The sequence below is a fragment of the Cygnus atratus genome, chromosome Z (assembly GCF_013377495.2).
Source record: "Cygnus atratus isolate AKBS03 ecotype Queensland, Australia chromosome Z, CAtr_DNAZoo_HiC_assembly, whole genome shotgun sequence".
NCBI classification, from domain to species: Eukaryota; Metazoa; Chordata; class Aves; order Anseriformes; family Anatidae; genus Cygnus; species Cygnus atratus.
This window is the reverse complement of record NC_066396.1, coordinates 81010309-81036300: the sequence shown is the minus strand read 5'-3', so window position 1 is coordinate 81036300 and position 25992 is coordinate 81010309. Positions and strand designations below refer to the sequence as shown.

General features: G+C 35.5%; 1 protein-coding gene across 1 annotated transcript in view; it reads right to left on the bottom strand.

The window, feature by feature from the left end:
• Window positions 1-25992, bottom strand: part of ADGRV1 (adhesion G protein-coupled receptor V1) — a 293879-nt gene that overhangs the window by 196850 nt on the left and 71037 nt on the right. Inside the window, 21 exon segments of the mRNA XM_050716548.1 lie at window positions 687-833; window positions 1815-2019; window positions 3024-3246; window positions 3452-3574; window positions 4201-4453; window positions 4939-5046; window positions 6285-6428; window positions 6514-6680; window positions 7534-7658; window positions 8507-8682; window positions 10272-10534; window positions 11021-11162; window positions 11667-11805; window positions 12288-12366; window positions 14813-14906; window positions 15473-15636; window positions 17201-17380; window positions 18384-18483; window positions 18742-18875; window positions 23096-23305; window positions 24720-25531. Coding sequence (XP_050572505.1) covers window positions 687-833; window positions 1815-2019; window positions 3024-3246; window positions 3452-3574; window positions 4201-4453; window positions 4939-5046; window positions 6285-6428; window positions 6514-6680; window positions 7534-7658; window positions 8507-8682; window positions 10272-10534; window positions 11021-11162; window positions 11667-11805; window positions 12288-12366; window positions 14813-14906; window positions 15473-15636; window positions 17201-17380; window positions 18384-18483; window positions 18742-18875; window positions 23096-23305; window positions 24720-25531 — 3988 coding nt within the window.

Genomic DNA, 25992 nt, shown 5'->3' with positions numbered 1-25992 from the left:
AATCTTTTTACTGTACTTCAGATGCCACAATTCAATATTTCCAGGTGCAAAGTTTATTTCTACAATCTTTTAGCCCTTTCTTCCCACAGCTGTGGCTTGTGCTATTCATCTATAACCTCAGGGCTCACAGGGCTTTGTGTCTTTACAGACGGCCACTAGGTGGAGTCACTTGACTTAAAAAAACACGGCATCTGTCGACCACAAGGCGTATCAGGAGCTTAAGCTAATCGAAAACACTGGATTTTAATACGGTTAGAAATCTATACTGTCTCAGAAATAAGCAAAACTGGGACTTGTGATATTCCCCTAGGTCACTGAAACTCTCGAGTGTATTGTTATCATCAGGAAGAAAAGCAAATAATTCCTCGATTCCCATCTATGCAAATGATTTGACACTGTAGCTGGATCTCAACAGGAAGAATGGAAGATAGGAACAGGATACTACAGATACACATTTCTACTGCCCGGACAGAATTGCAGTATCTGGTTCTAGAAGAGCAGGAGTGATACTGTGGTATTATGTGCCAGGCAGAAGTAAAAACTGTCAACATCACAGACAAGGACTGGGAAGCATAAATTAACAGACCAGTACAATCTAATGTGTGCTATCGTTGTTTAGGATCTGCATCTATCGTCTGAGGCAATATAGTCAGTGATCCTCTAGTACCAGTGATATTATTACATACCATTCCAGAAGATGGGAATACATCACTTGTGCTCCCATTGGCTATCCACTCTACTGTAACTCTTCCGTATGTTCCTATTAAGCGTTCAATATTTAAAGTGATTAAGCTGTCCTGTTCCATTTCTTCAACTTGCTTAAATAATGAATTCTGGAAAACATGAAGTAGCAGAACAGTAAGATTATTTTCTTTTAAATAAAAGTTTATTTATGGATCTTGGTGTCCAAAGTAGGCTGGCAATATCAGGCATCAATGAACTGGTCTACCATTAAGTAGCCAAGTACATGTTCATTGATTAAATGAAGATGACCTAATGAGGTACTCAATACTCCCAGCTTTCATGTATGTTAGAACTTAAAATGTCAAGCCTCTTTAACCTAAAGAAAAAAAAATACAAGTCCTAATCTATTTTTTGAGTATAGTATTTTAAGTCCAAACTGTATGAAGCAGGCAACAAATAACTGAAGTTTTGGAACTTCAAAAGAGATGTATATTTACTGCTGTTATTTTTCTGTTATTCATCTACCTCACACTAGTCCAGATGCAAGTTTAATTTCAGTGATGACTCTTCTGTTTCATACCTTCAGTACACATTTGCCATATCACTCTCTGGATGTCTTCTACAGTATTTGCTGGTTTAAGAATTAACCACTCCAGATGCAACCTTCAGTCTGACATTTTCTCAAAATAAATCAGTTTGTTCTGGCAGATTGGCTCACCTCATGACATAACCCAATTAGCATATTTTTCAGAGGAAAAGGATCTTCTGGTTTGTTTACTGACTTCTCTTGATTAACAAACTAGTAGCATCTATACCATGCTATAAAATATGACATCAGAAAACTGAATTTTTAGTTTGTTGCAAAACCAAGTCAGTAAACTAACATGTTATTCTAAATATAAGGGGATTATAAAAATCTTATAATAGGGACAGACTGTGGAACTTATTTTTTATCATTCTGTGTTCTTTATAATCACATAGCAATGCTAAATAGATATTAAAAAGTTTCTGACACATTACTAGAAGACTTTAGAAAAAACAATCCTATCACATTCTCCATTTTATTGTTTGTTTCCCATTATTCAGAAACTATATAAACATATATTAATGATTTACCTTATAATTTTTACCTGAGCAAATGCAATGACTCCATAGGCATTGTCATTGGAAGGAATAATAATGTTAACAAAACCATGAGCACCAATCTCTGCACCTCCCTTAGGGTTTTTCAGCCACACTGTGAAACATTCTTCCTCCTCTGGGATAGTATCATCAAGGATATTGACAGCTATCACAAATTCCATGTCCCCAGGCTCAAACATCAATTCACCTGAACTAGCATAAAAACACAAATATCAAATAATTATAAATTTAGGATAGCTCTTTAATGATCTTTGAGCATTTTTCTGGTGCAATTATTGCTTATTTTACTCATGCAGTAATTTGGGTTAAAAGAATATTTTCTTTACTAAAATAATGATAGATCATAAATTAACTGGAATTAATTATGAAAGCAATTTCATTTATCCTAAATACAGGATTGTTAAAAATGAAGTCATGACTGCAAGTTCTCTCTTACTTCATATTTTAAAAATCAATTGTAGGCTGTTCCACTGCAGCTTATCTTAAACTGTAGACAAAATCTCTTTAGCACTATCCTGGTTTCAGTTAGGATAGAGTTAATTTTCCTCCTAGTAGCTGGCAGGGTGCTATGTTTTGGATTAGGATGAGAAGAGTGCTGATAACATGCTGATGTTTTAATTGTTGCAGAGCAGTGCTTACAGCAAGCCAAGGACTTTTCAGCTTCTCGCTCTGTCCTGCCAGCGGGCAGACTAGGGGTGCAGCAGGAGCTGGGAGGGGACAGACCCAGGACAGCTGACCCAAAATGGCCAAAGGGGTATTCCATACCACCTGATGGCACGCTAAACAATATATAGGGGTGGCTAGCCGGGGGGGGGGAGGGGGTGGCTGGCTGCTCAGGGATAGGCTGAGCATCAGTCAGCGGGGGGTGAGCAATTGCATTGTGCATCACTTGTTTCGTACGCATTATTAGTAGTAGTACTATTATCATCATTATTATTATTATTTTCCTGTCTTAATAAACTGTCTTTATCTCAACTCACAGGCTTCACTTTCCCATTTCTCTCCCCCATCCCAGAGAGGGAGGGGGGAGGGTGAGCTGTGTGGTGTTTAGCTGCCGGCCAGGTTAAACCACAACAAGCACTAACGAAATAGGCCACCATACAAAGAAACATAACAGTCTCCACTATCACAAATGAGTATCACAGAAAAAGAAACGCAAGGTGTCTCAGACAAGTTATATAAACAAAAAAACCTACCTAGGTATAAAATCTGACTGGTTGGAAATAGTGGTCAGTTCATAAATCTGTGAGCTGGAGTTAACAGACAAAGCAATCAAGCTCTTGCTGATGTTCAGAGACCTTGCAGTAACTGAAGTGATATGATCTGCATATGGGGCTTCCAGCATTATAGAGAACTGGTTTGCTTCAGAGTTCCAAGCGTACAGTGTTGTTATATCCTTACCAGCTAGGAGGACATGGACTACATGGAGCAAAGAGGCAGAGAATATTTTTTTAGTCATATATTTAAAAGTTACTGTTTTAATGCCAGAAGTGCTCTTTGCAGAACACTGATTACACTGACTTTTAAGGTCTGATAAATACATATGAAAAAATAAAGACATGCATTTCTGAAATTCCAGCATTATATACTAGGATTTGAACAAAAATTTTCATTTAAGTCTTACCTAAACCTGAAGGAGGCATGAAGACATGGATATTTCTTACATCATGGACTGGAAGAGATTGGAAGTGTCTAAAAGTAGACTGCCCTGTCTCCCAGACAAAAATTTCAGAAGAATTTCCAGAGTCTACCAAGGAACAAAATGACAAAGCTCACATTATTTTGCTGCCTTTTAGTTAAATCACACACTGGCCATTCAAAAGCCAGAGTCTGGCAGCTTTAATTATGAAGTGAAACTGATTGTATTATTTTCCTTATTATTTGGTGCATAACTTTGATGCAAGAACATTAAGACTGACATTAGACAACATCTAATTGCAAAGAAACCTGTGGACTGCAACAAAAACTTTTTAGTAGCCATAGAGACAAAATGACATATAAAATGTCAAACCTGTAATAAAATACACGTGTACTTTGCTGACTAGTGATCTGTGTGTGGCACAAAGCTCAGAAAAGCTTAGAAAGAGTGTGATAAGCAGGTAGATTAAATAGAGTTATTATTTCCCATTGTTACTGGGAAAGCATTTCATTTGTCTTGTAAGTATTTGAGAACAAGCACAAGGCTTTTATCTTCTGAGAGAAAAAGTAGAGATTACTTTCATAAAATACTTACTAGGGTTAAATGCTTATTGAGTACTGTCACCCCCCCCAGTGATTCCAATAGCTTTCTAAATTCCTTTACCACAAAGGCCTTTGTTATCAAACAAGCCGTTGTATACTCAGCAAACTCATTCTTTGTTTTCTGCTAAATACCTTTTGCAATAATTACAAAGATATCAGATCCAGAAATCCAGGACTCCATATGTTTTATTTCCTTTGCTGGTACTTGATGAAGCTTCCTAAACTCATTGTTCAACCACTGATACATGAGAACGTTTTGGCTGGTATTTGACAAAGAAACTAACAGGTACGTAAAGCCTCCTCTAGGAAACAGGGCTATGTCCACAACTCCATAAAGTGGAAGCTGATGATGCAGCACAAATATGTCTTTATTCCACTGGAAAACCTGTGGAAATACAAAAATCTTTTCTTTATATATTCATAATTAGCATCGAGAGAACTGAAACTAAATGACATGCCAAAAAACTGGGAAGATTTATGGTGAACTGAATTCCTGTACTCTTAGGTGGACTGTACTTTAAAGTAGAAGCCCACTGGTAAGTAACTGGTAATTAACCCTACTGCAAGAAGCTGTGCCTGCCCTTCAGAGGAACAGGTTTATGTTCAGAAGCTACTTCTTTGTTTACATGCTACGTTTCAAAACTGAAATAACAGTAGCAATAAAAACAAACCAGATGTAAATTATACACTCAGGTAGAGAGTATTTATACATCCAAACAAGTCTGGAATTGTAACTGTTATAAATTTCCAATAGAAACAAAAATAATATGTCAGAAATACATGCTTATAGATTTACTTTCTTTCATTATCCTTTCAGAACTAAGCAAACTACCCACATTAAAGCCAGAGAAGACTGAAGAATATTCAAACCTGGATGGAACTGGAACTGTTTGTGTGACTCACAATAATCAAATAGTCTTCTTCCTCCACTGCAAAATGTTTCACATGTCTGGTATCCAGAACAGAGAGAGTCTGTATCTGTGAGCGAAATATGAGGGTGACAATGTTTATCTACATATGTATATAAACAAATACATTTTATATTACATTGTATATATAGAGAAAAAGTATGCGTAGAATGTTAAGAATTCCAAAATTACGTATAAAACTATACATGAAATACCTTTTAAAACTTTATATATATATATATATATATAAGCAACTAATTTACAGAATTAACATAACTTATCATACATTTTCCAGAAAATGTTCTATGACTTGATTGCTTGAGAATTTCTTCCCCCACTTCCAAGCAGAGCTACAGGCTGGGAGATGAGTGGTTAGAAAGCTGCCTGGCCGAGAAGGACCTGGGAGTATTGGTTGATAGTCGGCTGACTATGAGCCAGCAGTGTGCTCAGGTGGCCAAGAAGGCCAACAGCATTCTGGCTTGTAGAAGAAACAGCGTGGCCAGCAGGTCTAGGGAAGTGATTGTCCCCCTGTACTCGGCTCTGGTGAGGCCGCACCTCGAGTGCTGTGTTCAGTTTTGGGCCCCTCACAACAAGAAGGACATGGAGGTGCTCGAGAGAGTCCAGAGAAGGGCAACGAGGCTGGTGAGGGGACTGGAGAACAAGTCTTACGAGGAGCGGCTGAGGGAGCTGGGATTGTTCAGCCTGGAGAAGAGGAGATTCAGCCGTGACCTTATCGCACCCTACAGGTACCTTAAAGGAGGCTGTAGCGAGGTGGGGATTGGTCTATTCTCCCATGTGCCTGGTGACAGGATGAGGGGGAATGGGCTAAAGTTGCGCCAGGGGAGGTTTAGGTTGGATATTAGGAAGAACTTCTTTACCAAAAGGTTTACCAAAAGGCATTGGAATGGGCTGCCCAGGGAAGTGGTTGAGTCACCATCCCTGGAGGTCTTTAAGAGACGTTTAGATGTTGAGCTTAGTGATATGGTTTAGTGAAGGACTTGTTAGTGTTAGGACAGAGGTTGGACTAGGTGATTTTGGAGGTCTCTTCCAACCTAGACAATTCTGTGATTCTGTGATTCCCAGGTAATCCTCCCTGCACCCTCAAATGTAAATATATAAAAAATACAAACAATGTAAACAACTAACTATGACAAACTTACATCACTGAAGTCATGTAGTATTTTAGGACACAAAACCAACTCTTGTCACACAGAGTGCTTTTTTCTAAAACATGGCCAGACTGGAGGACCTCCCTTGATCCTTGCCAACCCATACTATTTTAAGATTTTAAAATTAAAATCGATTTACCCACAACAATCTGTGTCCAGCCATGAATGCATACACACTGTTGTTAGAAGCTCCCTGTGTGGCTCCTCCATGAGTAACCACAAGGTAGGAAGATGCTCCAATTTGGAAAGACACACAACTTGTAGGATTCCACATACTGAAATTCTGTGAGAAGAATAAAAAAAAAGTAAGATTGTGACTTAAATTTCTTATTAACTAGCATGTCTGGTGTTCAAAAACAAATATTTACCTCAACAGGAACAAATACTCCTTTCCACTGGTAGACAGTAGAAAACAAAGCTGGAGGCATACGCAACAGAACACCGTACAGGATTTCTCCTGAGGTAAAGAAACACCAACCAGATGCTGATTCTTCCACAAAACTTTGCAAGACAGATAGGACACTGATACCACCCCCTGCAATATAGTAAAAAATAAATAAAATAAAATAAAATAAAATAAAATAAAATAAAAACACTATTTACTATTATATTACTCTTGAGATCTTTTCCAACCCCATTCCCATTATTTACCTCCCAAAGTCAGACCTAGTATGAGAAATGATGAAGTTGTGTCTTAGTATTTGGTATAAGTGTATATAAATACATAGAAATGTTACAATACTAAGGATATAATGAGAGTTAAGCAGTAAATGTATTTTTCATTCATTACAACTGCACATGGAAGATACATAGGCAATTTGCGTCTGACTCATAATAATTTATCTTGGAATTTAGCTAACAAGAAAATTAGCTAGATAGCAAGTAGTAAAGAAAAAAAAAAAGACAAAGAAATTACAAAATGTTCATGTTTTGTTCCCCAGTTACAACATGTTCATGTTTTTATTCCAAGATGGTCCCTAAGCACCGTCTTGTCAGAACCAAACTCCAGGAGCTAAACTCTTGCATGTCACATGTCATTTATACTGTGTTAGAAAGATCCTGAGTTACAAGTAGTACGGAACAAATTTTATTACACATGCACAAAATAAATAAATAAATAAATAAATAAAAGGCTAGTGACAATAATGTTCATATTAGCAGCAAAGACAGAAATAGAGATTACTGAAACTGGCAGAAGTGGCGGATGACAAGGTGATTCTTACGCAGCTAAAGTACTTTATCTACTAAATCTTACATAGGAAAATATTAACTGAATTGTGTCTGAATACTTGAATTTACATTCCCAAGCTACATCTGTATGCTTGGCTACTCTCTTACTATCTCCACTTCTAGAAAAGCAGTGGACATTCTCTGTAAAGTGAACGTACTGATGCCAAATGCAGTATCTGATGATGTCTCCCACTCAACGCTCACAGACACGTTAAGCCCATTACTCCGTGAAACTTTCAAATAAGTTGTAGTGTTGGCTTCTTCAATTATGATGAAATTTGTCCTAAATGTGAGAATCATAAAAATAAGGAAAAAATAATTATTTTATAGTATATTCATTGCTGTAATAAAAATAAGATTTTTACTGTACAATTCCAGATGCAGAATATACAACAGAAATAAAAAGAAAATATCAATAACAGGTTTCAGTATCTGATGGACTGGTAGCTACATTAATTAGGGTTTCCCAATGATCCTTACCACAATCATGCAAAATCATAGGCAATTCAACAAAATCTTTAACCAGACTGAAATTTAAGTATATTAAATTCAACTAATAAATGTTTAGAAAATATTATCATTAAATATTAATATAAATTATTAATTCTAAATATCAACGTATTAATAAAATAGCATACATACATTTTTTATTTAAATAATAAATTTATGTAATCTGTATGGTTTCAGCTGAATGGTTTTTAAAAATGGCATTCCATATGTGTCACTTGCTTCTGAAAAACAGCCTTCAGTGAAAGTATATTTTTTACAGGTTTAAAAACGAAAGTAAATTACAAAACGTATGACTTCCTGGACACTGATATGAGGTTTGGAACTTTTACCATGCAATACTATCAGTGGAATATGTAGGCACTAGTGAAGTATTAGTTTATAAAGAAAAATAATAATAAATAAATAAATCGAAATTTTGGATTATGAATAGTCCTTTTTATGCATTTTTCTACTCTTTTGTTTAGCAGTAATAGTATTTCACAATACCTTTCAAAGTTACAGATTTACAAATTGGGTTGCTAAATTTCTTTAATGCGATTCATCAAAAACAAAATTGTAGAGAAATATTATCTCTTTGGAGTACGAGCAACTATCTCCTTTTTACTGATCAGTGTACAGTACCTATTTCCAACTGTATAGATGCTGAAAAGCCCTAGTGGAGCCTGGTTTTGTAATACTGTAATCATAGTTTCCACTCTCGTGCCTAGTCTGGCTCCTCCAGTTGGGTTGAACAGGGTGACAATGAAGTGCTCATCCATTTCTGGTTCTTCATCTAGTACCGCAGAAATATGCAGCGTCTGATAACAAAACAAGCATACAATGTTATTGAGACATGATAACAGATGATGACACAGCTCTATCAGAATGTGCTACCCTTTTTTTAAATTTATTTCACTATAAGGCTTTGGATAACATAGCAGGAGAAGAGCAGCTCATGAAGCTGGAGAGGACAGAAGTGAGGCAAGCTCAGACTGAGTTCAGACTGAGGTTCTAAAGCCATCCTACTAGTGGCCTCCATTGGTGCAACACTAAGATGAGAATATTCACTTTTTGTTGTTGTTGTTCTCTTTTCTTTCTTTTCTCATCCTATGATACTCTGAAGTTTTTGATCCTAATTTCATACTTTTGTTCTCTACTTATTCCATACATTTCTGGGTAGTTTATACTCACAACACAGCTATAAGTGTAATCAGTTAAGTTGGTTTTAATTTATTTTAGTTGGCAACTAAGCTATCTTCAGGGAAACAGGGTAATCTCACTACTGGTGCTGTCAAGAAAGAAAAGGAAAAGGAAAAAAAAAAAAAAGCAAGAATAGTGAGAAATTTGAAATACTTTTTCCTCTCGATGCTTCTTTCCCTCTCCTACACCACTGTGGATGAAGATCAGGTCTTCTCAAGGCAATCTCAAACTAGCAAAGAGCAATCTAGAGAAAGCTAAGTGCTTCACTTTCATTTGGGGCTCACTGTCATCCTTCACGCTACTCAAACAAGCGAAAAATTTCATAGGTACACATAGCCTTGCTGTACAGAATAAAAAGTTAGTGATGATGCATTTGGAAATAATACAGAATTTACAATGTTTTATATTTCTGTTCATTTCCACAATAAACTATATTTACCAACTACATTAAGAAGGCTCCAACTTCCTATAGATCTGCTGCATTGTGATTCCAAATGCATCTAAAGGCCAGAAATTGAAAACCAGTGTTTCCAAGAAAGGTTTGTCTCAGTTTCTATCCTATTGCCTGTAATATGCTAACACTAGCTTCACCAGCTTTACTGGCAAAAATAAATAAATCGAATTGTGATTGAACCTTAGAAGAGTCAGGATTCACAAACTTAAGCTAGTTCATTTTCTAGCTGACATTCTTGTGAGGACAGTATAGAGGCAGTGAGCTTAATACTTCAGTTATTTTCCAATCCTAAGACAGACAACTGTTCTACTTTTTGTATTTGTTGCAGCACATTCTGTTTAGTTCAGACTAACTAAAATGTTAAATTACAGAATGGGATTTTTACTTTGATCTTAACTATTAGGCTTGTAAATTATCACTTTAATTTAAAGTAAGTTTGCATTTCAGCTATAGGTTGACTACATAAAAAGAACTGTTCCAAAGCACAAATGAACGTTATCTATAGTGTATTGTTTTCAATTTACCTCAACCCTTACAAAGTGAGAAACACCTAAAGATGAGCCCATTTAATTTTCACACACTCCCACATCAGATAATAACAGGAAATCAGTCACAGCTCATGACTCAATTCACTTTATGATGAAAGAAGAAGAAAAAATAAACAGAAGATAAAGCACAGACATTTCTGAAATCTTTCCAATATTTCCAAAAAAAAAGCCTCCTACACTTCTCTGGTAATAACTAGCATATTACCTTGAACCTGACTCCCTCTTCGAGCACAATATATCCTTGAGAAGGGGTCAAATCCATTGTTGCCTCTGAAGAATTAATCTCACTTACAAGATACTGAACAGTCACAGTGCCAAATATTCCCTGAGGTGGTTCTCTGATAATATTCAATACTGCAACACTTTCCATCAAATGGATAGATGTTTGCTCTCTCAGAAAGAAGTGATTGCTGTTATTGAATGACAAAACTCCATGGCCATCATCATTGGCAAGTATAGTAATTGTAGCTTTTGAAAAAGAAATAATGAAAATATTCTTTGGTTAACATAGTAAAATATAAATATACATATATAGTAACATAATACATAACATAAACACAAATACATTCTTCCTTCAGTGTGTACATAATGCTTATGTGTCCATGACATTACCTGAAGAGAATGGGAAGGCATTTCACTTTAACTAGGAAGATCTCTAGACAGGAAGAATATGGTCTCTCCTAGAAAAGGATTATGAACTCTCTAAAAAGACCTCAGTTCAGTGAGGTAGTACACATTGAAAAACTCATCTTCGTGCTTTCTGATTCATTGCTTTACATATAAACTTTTTAATTGCACAGATTTCACAGGGATGTTTCAGAACCTTCCAAAGGAGTATAAAGATTCACCATAGCAGGGCAATGGTGCTTTCTGAAATATGATTATTCAGAAAAGTGGAATTAAAATGTTTGCCACAGAATTCTAAAGAAATGGAACATTAAAACTAAGTTTTACCTGTTGTGTTCTCCCCTAATTCCAGCCCCAGAGATGGATTTGTTAAAATTAACTGGAACTTCTCATCACCTTCAGGAATCTCATCATCAAAAATCATGACATCAACAGATTTATGCTTTTCTCCATCAGCAAAAAAAAGAGTCTAGCGTTGAAACACATAAAGCACCGAATACTTACATCAGTTAATATCACACAGAAATTTTTGACTACGGTAAACAGAATTCTGTGAAATAGGAAGGAAGGGAAAGCATATGAAGAGCCATATTCTCTTTTCCTTATAAACTGATTGAATCAGAAATATAAAGGTTCAGCACATTACAGAATGAGGACAAGAAAGAATAATTTATTTTGAAAGTCCTGTTGCAAAAATAGTCTATGAAAAAGTTTGTATGTCTAATCAAAATTAAATTTGAAATCGATGTTTGAAAGTTTACATTTTGCTTTATATTAAAAAATATATTTTTAAAAAAGAAATAAATAGTAAGAATACAAATATTTTTATTTCATTCTATTTAGATTACCAAAGCAACTGAAACAAGTTGAAACATCTAGCATCACTACTGATCATTCTGCAGAATAATCAAGAAGATATTCTTTTACAGAAGCTGAAAGAATAAAAAGTACTAGATTTAGAGTTGCTTCTTACCCTTGAGGTTACATTAAAATCCAAACCCAGCTGGGCCTCCAAATTTTGGGCATAAAAAAATACAGACACATTGCCATATGATCCTCTGTTTCGGTAAGCCATTACTGTCAGATTCCCATGAGATTCACTAACTTCAAAACTAAAATAAAATGAAAAATTCTCAATGTTCACTGATTATGTTCTTTTGAAAAAGATGGTACATTTTTATTACATTTTTACGCTGAATTATTCCCTACATTATAGTTCTCTAACGCATCCTTTTTACCTTTTTTTTCTTATCTAAATGGAATTAAGTAACATGAGGTTTTTGTTTTGTTTTGTTTTGTTTTGTTTTTTGCTTACATGAATGGTGAGGCTGGAAGAGTTGATGCAGGCTGGGGAAGTTAGGTAAATTGGTAATATAAAAGGACAACAGTGAAAGTAGTAATAATGATTAGATGAATAGTAATTTTTTGTTTTCAGTGTGGGAATCCCACTTTCTAGTTCAGCTGAATTGAATGATTACTTTACCATCTCAAAGACATGGCCCTATTTTTAACAGGAGTTTTACTTTTAGAAAGAAAATGGGCAACACCAATCACTAATTGGCACAGTAAGTTCTTCAAGGAAGACGAGACTTACTTGGTACCTTCCCATTCAATTACTCCTCTTACACCATCATTAGCATCGATAACAATTTGAGAAGCTAAACCTTCCACATCTAAAAGGCAAAACAGAAAGACAAAAATTAAAGAACAATAAAATCAATTTTCTTGATTTTCAAGAATCACAGAAGCATTTATTCAATCAGTACTAATATTACAGTGTCTTTCCAAAAAATGTGTAGGTGAAAAAGGGAGTGGGCAAGATAATTGGAAAGAGTCCTTACTACTAGAAGTGCAATAATGTGTCTTGAATTAGCACTGTAATATTTAATAATGTATACAAAAAAAAAAAAAAAGACTAAGGAAAATGTAGAAAGTTAAACAGCACATAAAACATTAGGAAATAATAAAGTCTAGATTTGCGATGTAATCTTAATTTGTCTTCACTATGTTTATTACAATGACGTTCAACATTTTGCAGACTGTGCCATTCTGAGTATGAGAAAGACAATGAGGAAGAATAATAAATGATTCAGCATTTCATCTTCTATTTGTGCTTCAGTGCCTCATCATACATCCTAATGGCACACCTCAGATTTCACTACAAATACACAACTATTAATTTATTCGTGGGGTGTTCACATACTGTAATATTCTACTGCTCCATAAAGACATACAGATATTTACAATTAGCCTGAAATCGTGATTGAATACACTGCAGTGTGAAAAATACCAAATAATAGGTTAATGTCGGAAAAGTCTACTAACTTCAGAGACCAGAACTTTACAGTCAAAACTTAATACTTCTCAGAAAATAGGTTGTTGTTTTTCAGACAACAGCACCACACAACTACCTTAACTTACTTCAGTTTACTTTTTATAAACTTCAACTTACTTTCTAAAACCAAATTGACTTCACTGAGTCTGCCATAAGTATATTATATTTAGATCCATATACATTTTTCCATCAATTCAGATAAAACTGAACAAAAGTAGAAGATTATTGCCATGAATCTAAGCCTGTCACTATGAGGTAGAGATGAAGATGAGCAATAGCTCTACACAGACAACAGAAATATTACTGAGGTTTACAAATCGTGAGGGAGTAATGGCAATTAGAGACATTTCTGCTTCACTCCTTATCCACATTTTCTCATGTCACTTTGAAGTCAGATCTGTTCACCCAGGATCTGTAAGAGTTTGCTCTCAAAACACACACACACACACACACACGCACATGTATTTGAGTCAGGCTATTTCTTCTACCAGAAGACTGAAGCAAGAGCAGAATGGACAAAATAAGAAAACTATCTTTATGCTGTTTGAGTGCAACCTCAATCAGAAACACAGGTCACTTAAGCTCGGCATGTTCACTTGTTCATCACAGACACTAGACTTACTTAACATATGGCACACACATGGCCATGACAGGAGCACTGCACGCAATAAAAGCCAGATGTGTAGAACTGACTGCACATGCCAGTAACACATGCAGAATACCCATCTCTTATGATATTAGACCCCTCATTAGAACTCGTTCAAATATCTTGGATAGGGTATGGGATTGCTAGAAATCCTGAAGGAAGGCATGGCACTGACTATGATCTAAATTTTCAACCATAACAGATCAAAACACACCAATGCAGAAAACAAGATTAGAAAACTGTCTGATAACAGAATTCACTGTGACGTGTTATGTGAACACATTTTTGCCTTATGACTTAAAACTATTATTTTCTCATTGTAAGTAAAGCTGACCCAATGCAGTGTCACATCAGTGTTAAGTGGTCATGGTTCAAGGAGACAGCCAAAGAGAAAGTGAGACTATACAACACTGTTTAGTTTGGATGAATCTTTCATTCTTATATGCTACTCCTTTCATATTTTAGACTCAACTATTCACAAATCAGCAATGAGTCTTGCAAGTTACCTTTCAATCTGTAACGAATTAACTCAGTCACTTCTATAAGCATGCAAAGAAAAGGGAAAAGAGTCAAAGAAGATGTCTGAAATTATATAACTAGTCTTTAGTACCACAGGATAATCCAACAGTTCTTAAAGTCAATGACTACTATTCTACTGAATTCTGAAGAAGCAAAATGAGAAGCAGACTAAGCAAATAATAAATAAAGATCATTGCAAGAGTAGGAAAACCATAAAATACGTTTCCTAAAAGTGATAAAAGAATAAAAACAGACTTTTAAAAGAGTGAGCAGAGTAGCCACATAGAGGGTTTTTTTTTGACTTTTTTTTTTCCATTTTGTAGTTTGTAAATGAAAATCAGATGAAAAAATCACCAATAAACTTTTCAAATAATTGTGCTTTCCAAGTGATAATTACTAACTCCTCTATGAAAATTAATTTATAATTTTCCCAGAGTTTAAAAAGCAAGAGATTAAGTGTAATAATAAATCTATTTCATATTCTGTGATGTTTCTTCTGAATAACCGTCTCATCTCAGCATAGTTGGTAAGTAAGAGGAATAATGATAATCTCCCAAGGTAATATAATATAAACCATTAAAAAGGAAAAGTAAAAATAATTTGATATAAGATGTTTTACCCAGCTTAGGTGGGGATGACGTTGAATGATTCATGATGAGTTCCACTGAAGTTAAATTAACCAAGAAGAATTCTTGCACCTCTGGTATATCATCCTGCAAAACACAAATACAGTACATCCTCTTCTCATTGTCCTTTAAGAAACTTCCGCAGAAGTCACCAAAAAGAATCACACAACAAGTCTCTAATATTACTGTGACACTAGAATTCATTTTTCTGTTTTCCTGAAATAATTTTATTGGGTCCGAAACTGATTATCGTGGAAGAATTATGAAGTAAGACATTATATATCATGAAAAAGATCCTGTGGTGACGCTAAACTATTCTTGCAAATAAATTACTGACCAATTTTAGAGGCATGTATCTCCAGCAATGAAAAAGTATGAGCCTGTAGCCAGCCATGAAGCACACTGTTCTAAATACTACTAGATAGTTGGTAAAGTTTTAATGAGACAACTTTATTACCTTTAGACAGAGGTAGAGCTGCTTTCTGTGACTATTTGATCCCTTGTGATTTTAATATTAAGATTGAAACCATCTTTCTAAATGATAGTGAAATATAATACAGGGCTTCAAATAATGGCTGCAAGTTTTAGTTCCCAAAATATTCCCCTTTTGAAATCATACAGAAAACCACAGAATTAAAGGGTTTAGAGGTTACCTCTAGAATGGTAATATTTATGGCAACTGATGTTTCTCCTTCTTCTAAAATCAGTGAGCCAGAAGCAGGTACATAATCAGCTCCTGGTTCAGCCACAGTCTCTTCTGTCTGATTACTTACAGTGAGCAATCCTGTAACTGTGGCATATGTAACATTGATAGTACCTGTTTAATTTGTGAGGAGAAAAAAAAGAAAAAAAAATTGTTTTTCAGTTCTTATATAATGTTCACTGGAATAGATAAAGACGAGATTAAATTCTCATCCACAAAATGAAAAGACTAACTGCAAAACAGAAGGATTAAAAGACTAATCCAAAGTACATTGGAGCTAGTGTACCTTTGTTACCGTTATCAGTATGCCTTCAATTTGACCTTTGCTGACTTGTCTGTCTGCACAGGACTCAAAAATCATTGGGTCCAAATGTATCTAGAAATTTGAAGTTCTGTGGACCATAAATATGAAATTGCTGAAAGACTAACTGGGACATCTCATGTACCATTAATATGAGGTTTTACAACAAGGACACTTTTTGGGAATGACAGATATCTAAGAAAGGCTCTAAAGACAGTGCTGGGAAACACAGATTAATAAACCTAGATACTTTCCTGGGCAGATTGACAAACTTCAATAGAGAACAAAATCAGAGGACACACGGATAAATACTACCAAGTGGAAAAGTTATACATTATAATTTTGAGAATAAAGCCACCTCTCACTAATCTGGTAGGGTAAGTCAAGTGGCAAACATAAGGAGTGTGATCCTGAAATAAAAAGACAGATGAAATTAAAAGCTGCTCTGTATGAAATAAAATGTAAGAGATAAAAGAGTCCTAATTAATAAATAAGTAACGATGCTTATTTTAATTCAATAAGAGATCTTGCACTTACTATGAACAGTTATCTTAAAGCATTAGTTTACTGAATAGTGTTCAAAGAGTAAACTAGAGTATGGACTGGTATTAAAAAATAAATGGAAAAATAGTGTCATTAAAATGCCTCTAAAACTCTCTGGTGTCTCCAGATCTTGAAAAGCACTGTAAATGTTACTTCATTTCAAAACAAGTATGGCAAAAGAAACAGACAGATTATCACCGAGGTGTAAATATAGTCCAAAAAGGCAAATAGGAAATTATTATACATGTTTTCTCACAACATAAGTTGATATTTTCAGGCAACAAACACATGATTCTTTTTTTTTTTTTCATGAAGCACACTATTGTATTGTAGAATTGAATACTATATAGTTTAAAGGATGTTAATGGATAAATTGATTCAAAGAGGAATCAGGAATTGTCAGAGGAGACAGATAAATTGAATTCAGTGGTCTGTACACAACTTTTTCCATGTGACATTCCTAAGGTGCTGACTTCTGGAAATTCAGAGAAAAAATATGTGGAATGTGTGTACATATCACTTTTCTCATGTTTTTTATTTTTTCTGAAGAGACTAATGCTTTGAGACAGACTCATTAGACAAAAATATGGTAACCTTAATAGCCACCTGATCATGTTACAGCTTTCAGATCCCTTGCTGTATTAATGAGGATTATGACTGTAGTTATAAGTAATATTTAGTTTCCAAGTCTGCAGAAAGAAGCTTAGAAGTTCTGAAAAAAATACCAACTGTAACAAAGATTTTTCCAAACTTTCTGGGCTCATTATCATGGCTTTTCTTTGCCTAATGATAATCAAAACAAAACTTCCTTTCTCTTGGAGTTGTTATACAGACCTAGAGATCCAAATTCTCTGTTAATAAAAAGCTGAATCGTTTTGTTTTCCTCTGGGATTAAAACCACCCTGGATGTGGAAGCAAAATTCAAGATTCCATGTGGTTCATCACTAGCTTCTACTGTTAGAACAGCTTCATATCCTTGACTATCCAAAACAGCAGCACCTGTAGAAGAAACTCCTGCAAGAGAATCAGTGGACTGCAGTGAATGAAGTGTTATGCAACTAATATTTTTGTCTTACATTATTGTTAATATTACCTTTAAATGACGGTCAGTAGCCATGCAAATACCATGAAACCAAAGCTCACTGAAGTATGTGGATGGTGTGGGACCTACACATATATATATACTTACATTCTATAACAAATAGAAACAGAAATTTTATGCATACCAAGTACAAAGTCACAAAAATGTATTAAAAAATAAGAAAACTTAACAGGCCAGTGCCAAATATCAACTTCCCTAAATACCCTATGTTTTAAAAGGAAATAGACCATTTTCCCAGGAAGTACCTCCAAAGGCTTAAAACTATATTCCACTTCACAATCATTACATCAATAAACTGATATGTTTTCCAACTATTGCTTTGATGAATAATTTTGCTTATCCTGTTAGGCCACAGTGATTCTCGGAAGCTGATAAGGCACCTCGCAGCAACACAATCCATGTCAAGTTAGTTTGGTGTTTGGACATTAATTTCAGTTTGAAAAAAGGTATTTCAGAACGGATGCAGTTTAAGGCTTCTTTTCTCACTATAATTTTAATGGCAAGAATAAAATATTCTGACCACCTTGAATTCAGGGACAGATCAGTAAGTCTGCAGCTTGACAAGATTGTTTTAAAAGATAAAAATATCTGCATGTTTCATGGCAACTCTATCCATGACATATTAGTAAACTCAAGTTTGCATTCAGATTAAGGGAAGAAACAACCATTGAATTAAATAGGCAGAGTTAAATCAGGATTGAAAACCATTTAAGTGTATTTGTGGAGACACTGTGGGGTTTATGTATACATACATAAGGACCAAGCCTATTTCAATAAAATGTTAATGAACTTTGCGTACTTTGCACCAGCTGCAGTTTGCTCAGTCCTATACCTCCAAAATGAATTAATAAAATTAAAAATATTATATTATTAAATGGTATTTTTAAGATGTAGCTGGCTATAGTTGTGTATTACCTTCTGTTTTGATGTTGTATAGGATGACTTGGTATTCTTCTTTTTCTTCAGGAATATGGTCATCCAGCAGATCAACATATAATGTTGTATTCAACGTCCCCTATTTGTTTTAAGGGTAAATTGATTAGCCATTATTTTATAAAACACAAGTGATATCATAATGACAAGTATTTTGAACAATGTCTTTAAGAAGAGTTAAGTATCAAGAATTGCAAGCTCCCTCCAGTTTGTAAGTCCAAAAGGAAGTGAGAAATTAAATAATCAAACCAAGAAAGAAAGACTGTTAAAAAAGCACACTTTTTCTCAGATGAGCTCTAATCACAGTATTTTCCTGTAGCCAACATCACTGTTTATGGACTTACCTCAGGAAAAAAAGTATTCCAGAATAGTTTGCAAAATTTTGTTTTACATTATGTCCTACTATCTTCCACTCAACAGTAACATTTCCCAGTCCTGGAGGAGTTCTTATGATGTGGAATTGCAATTGTTCTCCTAGGAATAAAGGACAAGATGCAATGTTTCAGCGTCTCCTCTTCTACATGTTGGTTATAAAAATGAGAAGTCAAAAACATGCATCACACAGTTAAAGTATTTTTTCTGAAAGATATTGCTATTTTGTCAGTTTGAATTTCGCAGTAGTTATATACCACATTCACTTTTAATGCTGAAAAGAAAAACCTAAACTTAAACTCTTCTAGTTGTTTTTTTTTTTTTTTTTCCGTTTTTAGTTCACACTTGGAAAGAATTATGAACATATGAGGGAACTTGGTATAGATGAATAACTTAGAAAGGGAATGCTCATGAAAACATGCGCAAACATTAGAGTAATACAAGCCTGTAAACTGCACAAAACAGTAACTGCTGTATGTACCAACAATAATAGTAGTTTTCTACAACAGTTCCCTGCAAAGAATACACATTATCTGAACATTTGCACTGTCTTGTGACTTTATTCAATGCATGCAGAAAAAAATGCTTATAATTATCTGTAAGTTCCATTTATGTGAGTTTGAACTTACAAATATGGTCACTGTTAGAAAACAAAACATTCAGAAAATGTTAATAATTTCTTATAATCTCAGAGGTAATCAGTATTGCTGGACAATGTGCATATAAAGGAAGCAACTATTATGGTATTTTGCACATTTATAACATTTAACCCCTAAGGCACTTTAATTAAAAAGAGTAGACCTCTTAGTAGGCTTTGTAAAACGTGGAAATTGTTTTATATTCACAAGTTTTTCACAAAAATGTGGACGTGTGAAATTAGCATGTTATATCAACATGGAATAGATCAGTAGGCAATATTTTGCAAAACATTCACAATAGAGGACAGATGGTTATTTATAATATGTAGGTATATGGCATTCATATTTCACATGCATTTTTCAGGTCCACAGAATTTAAGTTTGACAGCACATTTTGTACTGCATTGGCTTTCAGAGATATGAAATATGCAGAAATCTACAGTTCTGAGATGTGTGAAAACAATACATGAGATTTCTTTTGCTTATTGAAGAATTAACAAAACATAAGATAATGTTATAATAACATTATGCTGCCCAACTAGTCTCTTTGATTATGCAATTTAGAGAGCAGCAAGTTAGGATGCTGTCTTGCTATTCTACTGTATTACCTTACAGAATTGTACAGCATTGTACACCTAAAACTGGCAAGAAAAATCTGAAAATTTTCTAGTTACATTTCTTTTTTGTAAGGAAGAGTCAGAGATATGCATGTATATTGGCTACCAATGAAAGAGAAAGGAATTCTTAACTTCAAGAGCCATTAATATACTTAAATAAAATTTAATATTGTAGAGAAGTAATACAAAAACTGTATACACCCATTTTCAAATACATAAATGTGATATTCAGCCCCAACACTTCAAACTTCAGTTAAGTCTCAGAGATGTACTGATGTCGACATCTTTGGCTTAAGTTGGTCCATGTTGCTTCTAAGAAAATTAAAGAATTCAAAATTTATTGATATCACAAGGATTCCACTTCTACAGTCAAATATCTGGATGGTAGACTCCCAATTTACAGGTTCCTCTGAGGCTAAATCATTACAGTGTATACCACTGCACTGCAATCCACTATGTTCTATTTGAGAATTTTGCATACCCATTACAAAGAAATAAAGATTTAAAAGAAAAGTGGTTTCAATGGTTTAGTACCATTGGGAAAACACACACACATACACAAATAAGGCAAAGCTTATTTCAATATATCTCTATAAGTTATAATGAATTTTCATTGAAGACTGGGAAAAAATGCTTTATGATATAGAAAGCTGTTCCACTATAATCCAAACACTGAGAAGAAACTTGAAGTCATTATTACAGATTCCAAGTAGTTATTTACTGAACACATTTCCTGCCAGCTTTACCAAGATTTTTTTGGTATTCCTATCCAGAAGAAATGCTAATATGAACACTAATTGATTTCTGAAGATTGAAAGTTTATTAGGCTAAATTCAATATTTTTTTTTAATATTTAATCCTTATCCATACTTTTACATTTCTACATTGTGACTTAATAAGTGATGCATCTCTTACATAGAGAAACAAAGAGGTGGGTATTTATCACTGTGAAGAAGGGAGCATCAGCCACTCTCCTCTTCCTCATTACTTTAAGCTACTGCAGTGCATTTTCTTGTAATACAGTTACACAATAGTTGCAGACCCCTGTCCAATAAAAAATACTACACTTACCCTCAATAAGGTAAAAAATAACATGCACATTGTGAAAACAAAATGTATTCACTTAACAGAAAATTTTCAATAACACAATAACTGTAAAAGTAATGATATTTGGATTTATGTCTGGCAAATTTTGCTTTCAAATGAAAAAAATATTTTGACAAAAAAACTAAATCTAAATGCCTTAGCTCTTTTGCTCTTTCTCTGTTTCTCCCTTTCTCTCTTTCTCTCTTTTTTTTTAATCAAAGACACTTAGTTCACTTGTTTTGTTTCTGGCTGGAATGCAATGAACTATTTCTTTTCACAACCTGGAAAAAATAATATAATAATAACCATATATAATAATAGAACTATAGCCAAGTATTTCAGTTTCAAGCAGCCAGCATTTGGTAGCATGCTATGGATAACATTTAACCAGTTGAAAGTATTCAGGGACTTTGGGACTGAGACAGTTTGTATTAATTCCTTGTGCTCATTAACAGCTCTTCTTAGCTAATCATATCACAGCTGCCTTGGCACAGAATTAACACGAACCATACCTAGATAAAAAACAAAAGGTTATAATGCCCTTTCATGTTGGGAAAACAAAACAAAACAAAAAACCTTTGGTTGAGAAAGCCATTTTTCTTCAAACAGAAAATGTAGTGCACACATCTGGGAACAAGTTCCTGTTTTGTCAACTTTCCCTGCCCATCAGTTCAAACATCAGAGAAACGTGATACTGCAATACACTGAGATTCCATCAAAGGCCACCTAAAGCAATCACCACCAGTACTATTATCATCCTATGCAAAACTGCATCAAACTGTAGATGAAACATGCCATGTATTCTTTAAAACAATAGTAGAAATGTTTAGTCCATACCAAATTATTATTGTTCTTTCTCAAATGTTTGCTTTCTCATATAATTGCTACTTCCCAAATCATCTGCCATAAAAAAGCATCAGGTTCATGGGACAGACAAAGGGAAGATGTTACCCTAATGTTTCTGCAGGAATGTTTTCTAGAATATTTTAAATTATTTGTAAGTCGCTGATAGATCTGATTTGCTTATGACTACTAGGTGTGTGTATGTTGGCAGTCATGAGGTGGGCTGGCAGGAGCCTCGTGCAGGCCAACAAAGAGAAGGGCAGAGTCCTGCCCCTGGCGGGGAGCAGCCCCAGGCACCAGGGTGTGCACCCTGATGCAGAGCAGCTTGGCAGAAAGGGCTTGGGGTCCTGCTGGACACTGTACTGGGCAGGAGCCAGCAACATGCCTTGTCACTAAGAAGGCTGATGGCATTCTGGGCTGCATTAGGCCAAGTATCCCTAGCAGGGTGAGGGAGCTATCCTTCCCCTCTACTCTGCACTGGTGAGACTGCACCAGGAGCACTGGGTCCAGCTCTGGGCTCCCCAGTGCAAGACAGACCTAAACGTACTGGGAAGACTCCAACAGAGGGACACCGAGATGATCAAGGGATGGGAAGAGAGGCTGAGAGAGCTGGGACTGCTCAGCCTGGAGAAGGGGAGGCTCAGGGGGATCTCATCAGTGTCCTTCAATACCTGAAGGGAGGGTGGAACAGGACAGAGTCAGGCTCGTGTCAGTGGTGCCCAGGGACAGGACAAGAGGCAGCGGGCACAAACTGGAGCACAAGAGGTTCCCTCTGAATATCAGACAGCACTTTTGTGCTGTGTGGGAGCACTGGCACAAGTTGCCCAGAGAGATTGTGGGGTCTCCCTCCTTGGAGATACTCAAAAGCCTGGACATGGTCCTGAGCAACCTGCTCTAGGTGGCCCTGCTTGAGGGGGAGAGGACCAGGTGACCTCCAGAGGCCCGTTCCAACCTTAACCATTCTGTAATTCTATGAATGCTTGCAAGAGTTCAAAGTACATGTCAAGTATGTGGATATTCTCTGCTTGCTGGTGTTCTCTGAACAGTGAAACACAATCATTGTGAGTCATTATCAACAGAAAGCACAAAGATGGAAACTGACATTAAAATTTGAGTGTGGTCAACACAAAGAACACACCTTCACGACCAATAACAGATCTTGAGGCTGTATGGAAGCTTATAATTCCTGCCACATTGTCACTTGCCAGAATAATCACTGTGACAGTGTCAAAACTGGGCAAAATTCGACTCCCTCCTTCAGTATGGACCAGGCTGATTTCAATACTTTCATCATCCTCTGGCTCTGGGTCATCTATAATGGGCAGCGTGACCATCTTCTTTGTTTCACCTACAAGAAGAATGTATACAACTGTGTGTCCACTTGGAAACCACCTTGTAAAAAGACTTAATCATCTCATTTTGAAAATAATTAATTACAAAAAATATATTAAAATTGCGTGAAACAAACTTATTTACCTTTCTGGAAGTCAGTGAATGTCATTATGAAATTTTATCTAATTACTATTGATCAGTCACATTAAGCCAATAAAATGATCACATCATTAAATATACTATGTAGAAATTAATTATATAGGAATTATTTCTGAGTGCCTAGAATTCTTTATTTTCATTACAAATTCTATGACTTTAAAATTTAACTTAGAAAAGGGGAATATCATTCTTGAAAAAAAAAAAATTGCCAGGTGCTAAGCTCTCCAATGAACCATATACACAAGGGTGTACATTTAATATGAGTACATTTACTGAGCCAGGGAATGCATTGAAATGGGCTGACATTTTGTTAGTTCCTTGCCTTTGGGACTATCAAAGAATAATAATGTAAGAAGCAAACACTGTTAATGTCTAGTCACTATATATCCATTAAAATTTACAACACAATCCTGTTGTTCAGTGCGTGTGCATAACCCAGCTGTGTTTTATGATCATGAAAATATCAATTTACAGAATACATATGTATTTCCTGCTAGATTGTCTTTCAATATACTTCAAAATCAGTTTTTACTAAACTTGTAACTGGTAATGTAATTACATGTCAGCCTCAGAATCATTGCCAGCAGCCATGCCTTACTATTCAGATGATTTATCAAGCTAGTATACTAGAATCTTTACTACACTCCTGGAAATTGCTTTCAAAATATCAGTACGATTAACTCAGACTTTGACAATATAAAATACATCATAAAATACAGCATGCTGCATGGTACTTAAGTAATGTCTAAGAGTGACTTGTTTGTCCTGTTTGCAATTCTTTTAAATATGTTCTGTTATGTTACGTTTAAATATGTTTTGTTATGTTACAATATGATCTCAGAATTTAAAGAGATGTCATGAAAAATTAGTACTGTAGTGACCGAGGGCTAACAAAAGACCACTTAGGCCTGATTCTCATTTCCATTATCCTTGTTGTAACAACTATCTTCGGCTTTATTAATCCTTACTTATGTGGTAAAGGAAATCTTTATAGTGCACACTGCAATATTTCTTTAATAAAAACCCTTAGATATTTATTGTGCTTAGATATTTCATCGTGCTTTGCTACCACTGTGTGTGTTCTGCAAGATAATGCTACATGCTAATGAACAACCATACTCTTTTGCACGTGTATCCTTAGCATTCAGGGAGATTTAGCCTAAGAATAAGGTATCAGTTGTCAAAACATCCACAGTATCGTGTACTTGTCACGTTCTTTTTTCTTTTTCTTAGTTTTATAAAACAGAAGCCAAAACAAGACCTTGCCTCACCTTCAGCAAACACCAGAGTCTCACCGACACCTATAAAATCCAAGTTTGGAGTAGCAGTCCCACCAATGACACGCCATTCCACTGTCACTTGTCCCAGGCTGCCTTCTGTTCTGTGTATCATTAGCTGCACGTTGGTCTGAGGACGTTCCTCTACTTCAGCATACAGACCTTTCCCTGTTGCACTGGGACTTACACTGTAGATCTTAAACACTCCAAATGCGTCTCCATTCATCATTATGATAACTGTGGAGGTATTTGGCTGTCCTATGGTTGGTTGGTTTTTTAAGCTGGCTGAGACGTTCATCAGTTCTACTTTCAAAAGGGTTATAGTGAATCTCTCATCCAGTTCTGGCAGCCTGTCAGGCAGTATGGTAACTGTTAGATTTGCAAACTCTTCCCCTTCCTGCATTATGGCCCACTGTCTTGTAACAGGTTCATAATCACTGCCAGCGATGGCCTGTGTACTGAAGAGGGCAAATGCACTGGTAACGTTTTTCTTGTAGGTCCAGAACCCTGAAGTGTTAGTTAATGGGCTGATATCTGACGTCAGCCAAAGGCAGAGAGGAATCCCAGAGGCACTGGAAAATGTAAAGGCCGAACATGCTTGATCTTTTAGGCACTGAGCTGCACAGGAATACACAGGGTCACTTGCTGCTGACACATTCACTCTGGTCTTGGATGGTTTTTCAGGAATTCCTTGTACAGGAGACTCGTAATAGGCCAGGATATCCTGACCTCGCTCCACAGCAAGAGCTACAATGTCAGTCTCAGAAGTGCTGTAGAAAATCTGCAGCTGACCAAATCTTCCCTCCCTAAAAGACATTATAATAAAATAAAGTTCTGTTAGTTGACAAAGGATGTCTAATATTCTACATGTTTCTGGGTTAATAATAGAAGTGAACAAAATCAACTGACCCTTTCTGAATTGCTGAAAAATTGCCAATAACACATCAAAATGCATTCCCTTTGAAACTAGTACCAGAAAACTGAGTTATCTTATTTTTTTGTGGATAGCAAGTTTGATTATTTATAGCTTAGGTAGTAGTCTGTTAAGAATGCATATTTGTAAACATTTGGTTCTAGGAATTAACTTAGTCTTCTTCAGGACTTGGCAGCTCTCCTTACTAGCAAGGAAGAAAAAGCCGGTGACGCCCAGACTTATCACCCTTCCTCTAGGATCACATGCATAAAACCTGTTTTTCTTCTCTTATTTTCATCCTGTAAGGGCTGGCCATTTTGTCCTCCTGTTCAAATCACAGGAACAGGCTACCAT